The 15160-nt window shown below is 39.3% G+C and overlaps 1 protein-coding gene across 2 annotated transcripts in view; it reads right to left on the bottom strand.

Moving 5' to 3' along the window:
- The window catches only part of HBS1L (HBS1 like translational GTPase), a 44727-nt gene extending 43972 nt beyond the window's left edge, over positions 1-755 (bottom strand). For both annotated transcript variants that reach the window (XM_053458547.1, XM_053458548.1), the window contains exon 1: positions 581-755. In XM_053458547.1, coding sequence (XP_053314522.1) covers positions 581-623 — 43 coding nt within the window. In that variant the 5' untranslated portion in view covers positions 624-755. The remainder of the gene's footprint in view (positions 1-580) is intronic.
- Positions 756-15160: the final 14405 nt, after the last annotated feature.

Here is a 15160-nt window from a genome sequence, read left to right on the forward strand (position 1 = left end):
TGGTCCAAAACCATAAAGCAAATTTTAAGCTGCAGCTAGTACCAGTAGCAGGAATACAGCAAATCTTCTTCAGCCCAGAAGCTTGGCCAGAAGGCACAAATGCAAATACAAATATTACCTTTGGTTTTATTTACATTTGTGGCTCTATTTTGCATCATGTGCACCAGGTGTAGTCTCTATCCTCTTCCTAATCACACACACGCTATATATATATATATATATATATATATATATATATATATATATATATATATATATATATATAACACACACACCACAATCATCCACGTATCCAGTTATCTCAATGCCCACACACACGCCTACACATACAGCAAGTGCATTCACCACCGATAGTTTAATATGAAAAGAGGGCGGAGTCCATGTATTCAGCCAACCATATGCACAGTGGACCCATAACCTTCCCCCATACATATGCGCACTGGATAAGCACCATACTAAACACACATAACAAGCATTGTCCCTTTTGCTCACACAAACATGCCCTAAGCTACAGGCCTTATATGCCACATGCGCATACATGATTTCAGCAGCGCCCACCCATGCCGTATTATCTCCTTACCATCATCATAGTTGTATCCCCGCACGTTCCGGTGTCTAGCCATGCTTTGTGTTGCTATGGAACGCCGTCTCCTCACCCTATACTCGTGGCCTCAAAACCTCCACATCTGCTTCCGGAGCCCTTGCGATTGCAGGCGCCACAGTAAAGACGTCATAAAGCGACATAACCGCTAGATCACAACGTTGCCATCCCTAAAGCCAGTGTCGTAAAAATCGCATTGAAAGAGTCGCCTTTGTGAAGCGCTCACTTACGTTGCCGACGCCATTTGTTCGAAGACCGTAGTACATCGCTTAGTATGTGTACGGCTATAACAAAATGGCCCCGATTACGGAGACAGTAAGACGACCGTGACTAAAAACATAGTCACAGGGGGACCATGGGAACACATGCGCAGTTGTGGAATCAGAAGAGGCTGACGTATTCCAAATTAGATTTTAGAAGTGGACAAATATTTTCTCAAGAAAAGAAAATTACAGGCATTCAAAACTTAAATAAATAAAACTTAAATAATAAACTAAATAAGAAAAGTAACAGTTTTATGTAAATCTACCCCTTTGTGCATCATCACAGACAACATGCCAGCCACTGACACCCCACACACATACACAATCATTCTGACACTGTACATTGACACCTCACACAGTCTACCATTGTACACCGATATACAAACACTCATACGATACGCAAACAAATGCACCTTTATTCTAACCTTATACTGATGCACGTACTTATTTTAACCCTGTACACTGACACCAACACTCATTTTAACCAGAGATAGTCATGGACATGAATCATGGCAGACATTTTCATAGTTGCTGGACTCGGTGATCTCGTAATTTTCCGTCTCTCCTTTTCTTTCTTCTTGGCTCCTTTCTCGGCTTCAGTGCTCCTTCTTCGCTCCTTCTTCGCGGTTTGGCGCTCAGCATCAGTTGCCAGCACACAGTGCGATGGAGCACTGAAGCAGAGGTCTGTATGAACAGACCTTGCTCTCCCTTCATTTGGTCCAGTTAGAGGGAGATCCAGGAAGGTAATCTGAAACATCAAAATATGGTCCAAGGAAGGAAAAGCGGTGAACCAGCAACAGGGTCATGGGCGGTCAGGGCTGCACGGAGGGGGTGGAGGCTGGCCGTGTGGTTACGGGCACATGAACATAAGAACTGGATCATGGAGCAATGGAAGAAGGTGGCCTGGTCTGATAAATCATGTTTTCATTTACATAACGTCGATGGCCTGGTGCATGTGCATTGCTTACCTGAAAAACACATAGCACCAGGATGTAAAGAAGGCAGTGTGAGGCTTTAAGCAATGTTCTGCTGGGAAACCTTGGGTCCTACCATTCACGTGAATGTTACTTTGACATGTACCACCTACCTAAGCATGTTGCAGACTATGTACACCATTTGATGGTATTCTCCTCTTTCAATAGGATAATGTGCCCTGCCACTAGGCAAAAATGATTCAGGAATGGTTTAAGGAAAAGGTGTTGATGCCAGAGGAGGCCCGTGCCGGCGTCCAATAGAGTCGCTCTTACAAACCTTTAAAAATCCTGACGCCAAAGCTGTTGCTTACTGTTACCGTGTTAACCCCGTATTAACCCACATTGATTCTCCCCCAGGTCGTGGGAGCGGGGTCTTGACACGCCCCGCTACCCAGCAATTTCCCCTTTAAATTGGAGTGTTTCTCATGATGTCAGCAGAAATGCCCACTGTCATCGTCGAGAACGCACCCCACACCAGCGGTACCGCTCACCGTTGTCAGCGGGACCGCCCACCGACATCAGCAGGACCTCCCGCTGACGTCATGGGCAGTCCTTGCCGCGTCTCGCAAGGGAAGGCTCTGGGTAGTCGGAGTTAAGAAGTTCCCACGTATGCTGATAACAATTTAAAAGCATTTTAATGATTTCTATTATGACCAGTGTTCCCTCTAAGCTGTGCGCTTGTGCGCGTGCACATAGCTTTCAGAAGTAAAAGCCGACACATCAGAAAATTGTGCACACAATATTATGTATAGCGTATAAGTAAAATGTACACCAGTATTCACAGTGAAAGTGGATAAAAGAATAATAAAATATAAAAGGAATAAATACTCTCCTTTTTCCGACCGAGTGTAGCATACCTAGCGGGGGGGGGTGTTAGGTCCGCTACTGGTTGTGCGCACGGCACCCCTCCAGAGACGGAAAGCAAAAACCGGCTTAAAAACAATCAAGGGAGCAGGAGGTCTGTTAATGCAACTGTCATATCCCGGCGCACAACACTGAAGCCACGCCCACCGCCTTTACTGCACCGGAAGGACAGGACACAGAAGAAGAAGAGGAAGAACGAAGAGGAGGAGGAAATGTGACAGCGACAGGTAGGAAACCATTCAATGAAAGTCGATTAGTAAGTGTGTGAAAGTGATGGGTGTTAAGCTGTATTTTATGCAGAATGTTTGTGAGTGTGTGTGATAGCATGGATGTGTAAGTGGGGGGGGATACCATGGCATAGAGAGGCTGTAATCACATTCCTATCATGCCCAGGTTCCAGCATGTACTGGCTTCCTGGGCATGATAGGAGTGTGATTGCTGTTAGCAATTATATATATATATATATATTATATTGTTGTTGATTTTTTTGTGTCCAGTTTTGGTGTGTTAACTACACTTTTATTAAAAGTAAGTAACACACCAACATTGGACAGAAAAATTAGATAACAATATTAATATATATACATATATGATTGCTAACAGCAATCACACTCCTATCATGCCCAGGCATGCCCACGATTGCTGTTAACAGACACTGAAGTGGTAGGCCTACACCACATCAATGTTTGGATTAGCATATAGTGATAGGGGTTATGCTGCATTATTGTCAATGTCTGGCTCAATGTATAGTGATAGGTGTTATGCTGTACCACCGTCAGTGCGTGCCTCAGTATATAGTGATAGGTGTTATGCTGTACCCCCGTCAATGTTTGCCTCAGTATATAATGATAGTTCTGCTGTACCACCGTCAATATTTGCCTCAGTATATAATGCTAGCAGTTATGCTGTACCACCGTCAATGTTTGCCTCAGTATATAATAATAGCAGTTATGCTGTAACACCATTAATGTCTGCCTCAGTAAATAGTGATAGGTGTTATGCTGTACCAACGTCAATGCTTGCCTAACGATAGAAGCTATGCAGTTTTAAGGTGGGTGTGTGTGTGGGGGGGGTGCAACATACAGGATCCGCCCCAGGTGCCAAAATACTCTAGGTACGCCCCTTTATGCGAACCGGAGCCTCCGCTCATGATTCACTCATAATTTACTTATGCAGTGAGAATTTCACCTTTGAAAAAACATTACAGTAAGTAATACTGCTGTGTAACTAATACTATATTATCACACTATAATGTAGTGTTATTAACCATGAGCGAGCTGTACCAAAAATCTAGAATAACAATTTAAATTTAACATTTGCAGAAGCATATTGTGCGCACAAAATGTTGGCTCTGGGAAAATTTTTGCACAAGAGAAATTTTCTGCACACACCATCTAAGAAAAATTAGAGGGAACATTGATTATGACTTTCTGTAATTATTCCTACATGGTCTATGCTTCAGTCAACAACATCGGCCCCACCCCACCTGTTGTCAGCCCTACCCAGTCTGACAGAAACAACTGATATAACCTTAATTAGACTAGTCCACTTGCCTTTATATGCAGCTATGCAACCCATATATATATATCCCACCCACTGACAGGTGCCACGAAAACAAGTTTAGCAGTGTTATTCACTTCACCTGTCAGTGGTCATAATGTTATGGCTGATTGGTGTATCTGTCCTAACATGCTATTATAAATGCATCTAAAGTATTGGAGATACCTTGTCCCCAAATGTACTGTGCCAAAGCAGAAACCTCTAGATGCCTTAACTCTCTGTATACCCCAAAACCAATGCATCATAGTTCTCTTGCACTTTTTTTTAAAATCACTGTGTGATTTCCCTTCAAAGTTCCATTTTGATGTATTATGCCTGCTTAAAGGCTGAGTGGAATACAGTTCATATTTGACAAGGGGTTAAATTTTGTAAAGTTTCATAATATGATCATTCATTAGAGAGATACCTTAAGATCTGTTCCTTTCCAATTCAAATGGGCTAGGAGAGACACATTCTCCAATCTAAAATTGCATTATTCTTAATGGAGATACCAGACAACTCTTTAGAAACCTGTTGGTGGAGTTACTTCCCCATCCTTCTACAAATAGGTAAGCCAGGAGAAAGTTAGCTGTATTAGAATTAATGAAAAGAAATTGTCCTGTCTGGAGTCATTATGCATAAAGATAGCTAGAGATATTTTAAGGCTCAATTACCTTAAAGCATATTTCCTAAAAATAATCGTGAGATCATCCTACAATATATGTTAGAGCTACACTCCTTGATCTGCATGCATATTAAAAAAAGAGCAGATAGCATGACATTTTAAAAGAAGTTATGTTTATTTGATATTTCTATTTTTGTCAAATACTGAATCCCTCTAACCTTTATCACAGCAATTTAAAGAAAACAAAAAAACAACCTCATGGCCGCTGTCCTTGCTTTCTCACCTCTTAATGATGCGCCGCGCTGGCTACAGCACACTATGGAGGCTGTGCCAGCCATAGTGTAAAGGGGTCAGCTGGAGAGATCAGCGATCTCCTTTATAACTAAGTGGCAAAGTGCCCCGTCTTGTGGCAGAAGGACCACTCCCTACTCCAGACCTGCTATTCTAAGTCAAGTTGGCCTTGACTAGTATACGACACAACCTTTTCCTGATTTGTAGCCTCACCTTTTCTTCAGGGGTTTCTGCTTGGTCATCTTCTAAACTATAAATGTCCAGCAAGGGCACAGTAGTTGTAAACATCAGTTGGCATTCTATTGCTGTTGTGAATTTTACTACCTTAATTCCAATGGTCAAGATTTGGGTCTAACTTACTATGATATTGTTATTTATGGGAGTCAGAAAGGTTCATTTCAATCATCTACAATAATGTTGTTATTCATGGGCTCCATTTTTGAAGCCAGTTTTGTTAAAATATTACAAACGGCAATTATATTACAACAAGATACATGGACAGTTACCTTCCAATTTCAGATTTGGCATACGTGGGCGTGTGAGCAAATGAGTGCCAAAGTTTGAATAAAGATAATAATCTGTGGTTTATTTTACACAAGCCATAACTTACCTATTAGCATTGATGTAGCGGACATGCCACTTAACCTCCTTTTAAATGGGGCTTAAGGCAACACAGCAAACTTGCTTTCAAATATGAATAGAGCTACCATAAAATCAAAAAACAAAGGTCTTGCTTGAGTGTTTTGGCTAATTCATGAACTAGCATCTGTTTAGTTTTTAGTAGTAGTTGTGAGTCAGTAAAAAATGCCCCATGGCTATTTCACAGTATATTTTTCACAATACGACATTTATGCACTTTAATTACGTACCTCTCCCACCCTAAACCATTTCCAGTAGGAGTATTTGAAGCGCTTAAAGTGGTTAAATGAAATGATGAACAGGGAACTCAATTGTGCAGGCTGTTCAGACTGGGAAATCCTGACTACCTGTGATTACTTTTACCTGCCAACAACATGTACCTGGCTAGGATTTTTTTTTTATCTGGATAATAAACCAATTTTACTATGCCATGAATGTCCTCCTTTCTGCATTTCCTGAATGCTCACCTTTAAAAAAAGGATGTAATAGACAATGTACTTCATTATTCAATTGTTGATTACAATTATTTTCTCATTTAATATGCTTTCAAATTTAATAATTTTTTTTGTACTCGTGCCCTACGAAATATTTATTAGCTGTATCCCAGATTAGCCAGATACGATAACTTAATACAACCTAATATAACTTTATAATCCAAATGTTTATGTAGCATATTTATTCAGTGTATTCATGTGTATTTTCTAATAGATGTAGTCAAATTGCAGATGCTCTAACCATTTTTTGTATCATACATCATGGGTTATGTATATAGCGATGCTGATGTTGGAAAGTGGACTTTCCAACTATAGTATCCAAGGAAATGGCCACAGTTGTCGCATTTTTACATAATTGTGTTCCTAAATATTAGTGATTTAAGCTGTTTAAACTGACCAACAACTATCATGTGAAAGATTCTGAAGAGGAGACATAAAAATACAAACTGCATCTTCCTAATAATTCCCTCATTACTCACCTTCCATCTTTGGAGTTTCGACACAGATATATCAGTTGTATGTGAGTGGTAATAAATTGAAGAGAAGACCTAGCTTACATATCTCCTAACCCACCATTTTTTGCTTGTCAGTGGGTACCGTTCCATTGTGGGAACTATGGGCCTGTCTGGTAGTACCTCTTAATCTCCATGAATGTCACAGTGAGATTGTTTGGGGTCCGTGCTGAAGGGCACCTCAGAGCATATTGTTTCTGAAATTGTTTCACTCAACTTGAGGAACTCACTCATTTGTTTCCCCAAGAATTATTTCTGGTTACATAAAATAAAAAAGAAAATATGAAAAAGAAAGTGTCCATTAAAAACGTTACATCCTCACCACAGATCCTATCTGTAAAAGTGACAAATAAAATACACTACACTTTTTTACACAGCCATGCTTGCACTGCTAGACATCTCTGTTAAAAAAACTTATTTACATAGTCTAGATTTTTTATTTTGCCAAAATACATTTTTATTTCTTCTGACAAACTCTGTTGTAGAGTTGGTCAATTCTAATTTTAGTGAGTAAACCCCCTTAATTTTAAAGCTCGACAAAACAAGTTCACGTATTCAATTAACTTGTCTACCATTTATTGTCCTATGTGTTTTTTTCCACAGCAATTCCTCATTCATGGCATTTAGGGTGATGGACATATCTTCAAGGTTTTGATTTTATTTGGTTGCAACTCCATGTTAATGAACATATACTTGTACAGTGGCTTAATATTGAGGCATATTCTCTTAGTAGTTACTACTGTTGGCTGGTATACTAAATTGTTGTTAACTGTAACCCATACTCTATCCACTTTTGAAAAGCCCCTACAATTTTGTTTATTCTCTTTCAAGTAACCCATGTAAAACCAGCCCTGTTTGTGTAATACACAAGGATGTGACTTAGGTTCCTCTAAAGTCATCAGGCTGAGGCAACAACATTTATAAAGCACGAGTCTGTATGTTGCCTCAGCCTGATGACTTTAGAGGAACCTGAATCACCACCTTGTGTATTACACAAACAGGGCTGGTGTACACACCATGTACCTCTTACTGTATAATGTAACATTTTGTCTCCCACCATTTCCCCTGGGATGTAAGCTGTTTTGCATAGGATACTTAATTTACACAAAGAGCATTGAAGCTCACTGACACCACAGCACATGCAGCATTTTCGGTAACGCCACATACATTGTGACATTACGAGCTGTAACAATTATCATTATGTATATGTTGGTGGAAACTAAGATGAATGAATAACATTTTATGTACATTTTAATGTAAGTTAGCAAAGCTCTTAAATAACAAATGATACATTTGATATAATACAATTTCATTATTAAACATATTTTCTACACATAGTTGTTGCTTTTAAGGCTGTTCAACAGTTTGAGTTGCTCATGTCCACCAAACATTCTCACCTCCAGGATAAGAAGGATTTTATGTAGAAAAGGTTCAGAGGGGTTTAAAAAAGGCATATTTATTAGAAACATCTGTCATTCTATCTCCCAATACCAAATGAAGGGGTTCTGATGATCAAATCAAAAGTTATGTATGGAATGCACGTACTGCATCCAGTAATACAGTTGAAACAAATTAGATCAAAGTCAAAAATGGTATCTCTCCTGTTGCCACCGGAAATTCCAAGCCTGTCAATAACTATGATTATTTATCAATCCTTACTGATATCACAGAATCTTGACACACAGGATGAAAAAGAGAAGAACATGCTGGAGATAATGAGTATCATTACTGTAGTGCATATACACTATTTACATTTTGCACATATTGCTTGTATATTACACTCGCATATACATATATATTTACACATTAATTTTCATTATGTCTCAAGTTAGGGTACTTGTGGTTCTTGTTTTTTTTTAAGAATTTAATTTAATTTTTAAAGATTTTGCAAGTCAATGCCTGCAGTATGCAAAACTATTTCAAGCAACTTTAGTATTGTAGTACTGACAATGCATCTCTATCATTCTTCTATGATGCTTTGTCTGTACATCTGTGTAATTTCCTTGCTGTCCCAGAGTACGTTTTCTAAATAAAAAATAAATAAACATTAATAGCAGTGCAAGAAATATACTTGTCATTTTTTAAAAGTCCGATCTCACATATTTTCACCCAGAGTCAATGCATTGCATGTTCTAATCTATGTATTCTAGTTAGCCTGATATGAACCCAGAGCATCCTGGTTGTCAGTGCACAAATAAAGCTATGCATACATGTCATGTTCTTCATTGTAAGTATGAAATAACACTATATTATTATATATCTTAGTTGCTAATTTATAAACAGGATTTCCCCACATGCATGCCTATGGCAATGAAAGAAAAAACACGTTTGAAAACAGATCACTTGCCTATATTTTCTTTTATTATGGTGCCAGGGAAATATATATATTAGAGATAGGATTAACTTTGATGCTGTCTGTTGGGATTTTCCCATACTGTTCTCTTAAAATATGCTAATTAAAGTTTTTTTATTGCAGAAAATGGGATTGAGCAATGGATAAACCATACAGTTTAGAATTGTTAGTGTGTTTAGGTTAGTATTGTCTGCAATTGTCTGCAAATAAATTTTAAAATATATTGTTTACCTATACTGTGTGTGCTATACCAAGACATTTTGGACAATGCTATTACATTACATTACATTTATTTATAAAGCGCCGTCAGATTCTGCAGCGCTGTTACAGTCAGTAGAACAATATCACATACAACAACACATACAATAACAAACTAGTGCAAAGGAGAGGAGGGCCCTGCGCTTGTGAGCTTACAATCTAGTCGGTGGTTGAGGGGGAAGTGAGCCAATAGGAGAGGACTGCTTGGATAGGGATGAGTTGATCTGGTTCCAATGATGTGTTGAAGCTGTTGATTGTTCAGATGGCTTAATTATGATGGTTGGGAGTAATGGGAAGGAATATTGTACGCTTCCCTGAACAGGTGGGTTTTCTAAGAGGTTTTGAAAGTTGCGTACAAGGTAGAGAGTCTGACGGAACGGGGTGCGGCGCAGGTGACATCCTGCTTTCTGCAGTGGTACCTGGTATGTCGTTTTCCTCCGGTTTATTTTCAGTGTAACTCTTTACTGCCCACTTATGAAGAGTCCACTGGGGAAGAGGCCAAAACAGCTACATTTCCAAGGAAGCTTGTTTCCAAGTAAGGCCTAGGAATTTATAGGGCTGTCTCACAAGTGGTCAGATAAGGTGATTGCATACAGAAGGCAGATGTTTCACTAATGGCTAACAAATGAAATTAAGCTAGACTAGAGGGCACCAAATTTAACCCTTTGAGAGCAGCAGGGTGTGGAGACATGCAGGATAAAGACATACTGAGTACAAAACAGGGGTAACAGCAGGAAATGAGGGGTTCAGGTGAAAGGTGTGTGTCTATGCTATGCTTCAAACTTTGTGGGAACAGTTTGGGGAAGGCCCTTTTCTATTCCAACATGATTGTGTCCCAGTGAACAAATCAAGGCCCATAAGAACATGGTTGAAAGAGTTTGGTGTGGAAAAAATTGACTGGCCCACACAGGCCCCTGACTTCAACCCCATCGAAAGCCTTTGGGTTTTGGTGCAATTGAGATTGAGAGCTAGGCCTTCTTGTCCCACATCAATGCCTGACCTCACAAATGCTCTACTGGATGAATGGGTAACTTTTTCCCACAAAAAACACTCCAACAATCCCTGTTGGTGTAATGGTTAGGTGTCCCATATAGTGTACTGTATATAATGATCTGACTGGATGACTAAAGCACCTTTAGGAATTTATATATGCTATACAGAAGACCATATGTTATGACCTTAATAAAGGCTATAGTTTATATTCACAAAGTTTGTTTGATGATAATTTGGTTTGGTAGGCTGTGTGTCTTTCCCCTCACCAATGTGCAAAGACACCTGCTCCTTTGAACTTGTTTGTACTGCAAATAAGAAGATCTCTAATTGTTCCATAAATAAACGCCTACATCAACCATCAGTCTACCAAAAAAATAATCCCAGGGTTTAAGAACTATGTCCTTATTGTGTCCTTAGATGTGGCTGTCAGCCTTATAAGGTGAATTATAAATTGTAGACCTTTGTTATATATCTTCTTCTTTACAGTTTTGTGGCTAATGTTTTTTCTAATTATCAAGTACGCACATATTTCAGCACCCACCCAAACCTTGGTAAATATATTTTTTATTGCAGTGGAGTCTGAGTGACAGGTTTATAGATATAACTTGAATCATCTTTCTGCAGGCATGTATTTGCTATCAGATTGGTTTTCAGATAGATGTGTATTTTTTTTTTAAAGGCAGCTTTTTGAAAAGATTAGTATTCTGCAGATAGGAAAGAAGAGCTTGGTAACGGGTGATAGACTGTATCTAAGAAATTATAAAGACAGAGTAGCCAAATGCCTTTTATTGTCCCTTGTTTTTGTTTCGTTTTCTTATTTTGCTTTCATTTACAAAACTGTTGATCAGGTGTGACAAGAAAAATATGATTTACGTCACCATTGGACCAGCCAGCATTGTCTCAAGTCGAAGAATGCAAATGCAGAGTCAGCTCAAACTATCCATATACCACATGGACTTTCCTTGAGTTGCGGTCTGTGGTTGAGCCAAGTCTGGTCTAAAGATGCACATGCAGAGCACAGTATTTTGTCAGCTTAGTTACCTGTAATAGTACGACGTCACCCAACAGGCTGAAATTCTGTATATGTTGTATTGCTTTTATATGTCTTTATATATATAGACTCTAGTTTTACTCAGGTTTGAAAACATGTAAGAATGCTTTCAAAAACAGACACTTTAATAGTTTATTTGTATTATTTAACAAAATGCAAAGTTAGTGAACAGTACAAACATCTAATTCAATTCAATATTTGGCGACTGCCCTTTACCTTCCAAACAGCATCAATTATTCTAGGGACACTTGCACACAATTTTCTTAAGAAACCTGAAATCTAGGTTGTTCCAAATATCTTGGAGAACTAACCACAGTTTTTCCTGTGGATTTAGGCAGCCTCAGTTGCTTCTTCCTCTTCATGTACTCCCAGACAGCCTCAATGATGCTGCGATCAGGGCTCTGTGGAGGCCACACAAACATTTCCAGGACTCCTTGTTCTTCTTTATATTGAAGATAGTTCCCAATGAATCTTGATATGTGTTTGAGGTTGTTGTCATGCTGCAGAAGTAATTTGGGGCCAATTAGATGCCTCCCTGATTGTATTGCATGATGGATGTATCTGCCTGTATTTAGCATTGAAGAGACCATTACTTCTGCCCAAATCCCCAACCCCATTTGCAGAAAGGCAGCCCCAAAATTGCAAAATGTGCTTTACTGTTGCCTGCAAACACGAATTATTGTACCCCTCTCCAGCCCTTTGCTAATGAACATATACAGTGCCCACTAATATTGGCACCTTTGATAAATATGAGCAAAGAAGGCTATGAAAAAATTGTTTTTTTGTTTAACCTTTTGATCGTTTAAAAAAATACACAAAAATACTCTGCTCTCATGTATATGAAAAATTTGCAAACACAAAACAGGTTTAGCCAAACAAATACAAAATTGTGAAATATGTGTCTGGCACAATCTTTGGCACACTAATAGTAAATAGTTTGTCCTACCTCCCTTTGCCACGATAACAGCTCTGAATCTTCTCATGCATGATGAGGTTTCAGAATACATGGCAAAGGAACTGAGACTATTCCTCTACAAAGACTGTCCCCAGATCCACGGCCCATTTTAAGCTTTCTGGTAGATTCAGTCAGGTGATCATCTAATATATGTTAATATTTGATAGTCCATGATGCCATGTATCCCATCAAACTGTCCAGGTCCTCTGGCAGAAAAACAACCTTTAAAACATTACAGACCTACCGCCATATTTATCTGTGGGCACAAGGTACTTTTCCATGGGGCTACCGCTCTGTGAATAGACAAATGAATCTATTTTGATAAATTAAATGGTAAGATACATATGAGAACGTTTTGGCTCATGTTCTAATTATTTTCAAGATCCCAACCACTGTTAATTTCTCTTTCCACTTGCTGTTATGCACAGAGAGGTGTGAGCATCAAGAGGGCCAGTGTTCAATTGAGTCTTGTGCAAGAACTGTGGTAACTGTCCTGAGCATGCTGACTGTTGTAGCTTTGATTTTCCGGGCTAGGCTTAACTCCCCATTAACCCCAATAATGACACCACACCATTGAATATGGATAAGAAAAGGCCACAGCCAATTTTATTTATTAGAGTCATTGTCACGCCAAAACCTGAAACAATAAACATAGGTGCGTTAACAAGGACAATGAGTCAAAACACAAACATATAAATATATACAATAAACACAATGAAAACACCAAGCTTGCCAAGTAATCCAGGTACCATAACCAAATACCACTTAAGGAAGGGAGATACCCGGATGCCCCCACCCTGACCTGAGGTTCCCAGCACTGACAGCCAAGAACCTCCCACCAGATGTTACCAATCATTCACTTATCACCACATTAACCCCTGGATACCCGGCAAGCTGCCGCCCCCCAGACTGTGACAAAACAACACAAACCAACAAACAAAATAAAGGGAGGGAGAGTGGGACACGCAACCAGGTAAGCTAACCACAAGAATGGTTCCTGAGCCCGGAAAAAAAGCCTTAATCTACCCCCAACTCCACCCCCAAATTTCCCGCCAAAAAGCCTACCCCTCCTCCGCACAACAGTCAGAGCCCACTATAGCCCGTGCTGGCCCCCCAGTGGGTGTCAATCTAGATATTGGGAGAGTCGTGTTCTCAGAGACAGATGGATCACATTGCACCCAAGTGGTCATGGAACAATCTGGGACAAAAGAGTCTGTCAAAACTAAACCACCTATAGTTACAGTATATTACTGCTGTTTTTTTTTGCCGTAATAAACTATAGTGGAGTTTGCCCAATTAGATGGAAACTCCCCTGTTATAAAATCCCCCATTTCACTTCAGAAATTAATACTGAATAATAGATACAACGTTTAACCAATTCTGATTAACCCCCATATTAACCCCTTCTACAAAAAATGTCAAAAAACAAAGAAAAAAAATGAACACGAAGAATGTACACGAATATTCACCTGAACCGAACACAGGAACGGGTGATATTTGTGGAATACGAAGATTTTTTCCCCACAAAGACGATGATGAAGACAAACACAAAGAGTTGGCCAGCGCCCAAGTCTAGTAAATACTTGCAAATGTCCAGGTTATGCCTTGCTCTATATCATTTCTTAAAGTATTCAGCCTTCTTTTGCATGATAGCATGATATAGACTAGAGAAATGCTCCACTGAATTTAATGCTTACACATTTATTGAGTTGGTGACCTCAAATGTTACAGGGAATCCCCAGAGTCTTTAAATAGTGTACGCTTGCTCAGGGAAATAAATATTCAAGTTGAAAGCTTTCATGTAGAGACCTGGCTGCTAAAGGATCAACATATGTCTGTATTCACTCTTACTTCTAAATAAAAATCTTGCAACTTGTGCAACTGAGAATGATTTTCAGAAGTGTGAGGACATATTTATAATATAGATCTTTGACAATGAGGTAGCACTAAATGTTTGGAGGCAAGTGAGGTCAAATAGACCTACAATATGACACCAGTAGTCTGTATTCATTTAATGCTATAGATTGCAGAAATAATAGCAATTAAGACTGACTTCCCAGAAACAGTCGCTTGGTGCTATCACTCTCCTGTGCATTATAGCAGACAAAAAGTTGATGTGGCTGCATAAGGGTCAAGAGCTAGTTACATATATGTGCAGGGATATTTATACATTGGGGTAAGCTGGCCACTATGCACTACTATCCTCAACAGACTTTGAAAAAAAAGGTATGAGCTGACACTTCGGTAGGATGTATGCCAGGCCAAATATCACCCTGTTGGGGATACCAATGCAGAGGCTAGTAATCTGCTGTAAAGTCCAGAGAGTTCCAACTCGTAAGCGCCTTCAACATTTTGTACTCATGCACAGTCAAGCCTAAACAATAATTGCCATACCCAGCAAGTGTTATTCTACAATAACGTTCTACTGCTTGAATTGGCTACTAGGCCAGCCCTTATGATTTCTAGGTTTCAGCTCTGTTGCAAACCTAGCTAATGGCCCAGTTAGATTGCAGCCAAAACCTTTTTTCTCTCTACAGCATAATCAACATTCTATATTCACTCCTGTCAAACACACATTCTGCAAAAGAAGCTGCAAAGAAAATTTAAAAAGAGGCACCAAATGGATCCAAAGCATTCTCTTCACCTTTTGCTCTGCCACTCCAATATGGAGTATTGCCTACCTTTGTTGGCTCAAGAAAAATGTTATGACCATCATGAACATGTTCAACATAAGAATTTATAGCCACA

This window comes from Spea bombifrons, chromosome 3 (genome assembly GCF_027358695.1).
Source record: "Spea bombifrons isolate aSpeBom1 chromosome 3, aSpeBom1.2.pri, whole genome shotgun sequence".
Classification (NCBI taxonomy): Eukaryota; Metazoa; Chordata; class Amphibia; order Anura; family Pelobatidae; genus Spea; species Spea bombifrons.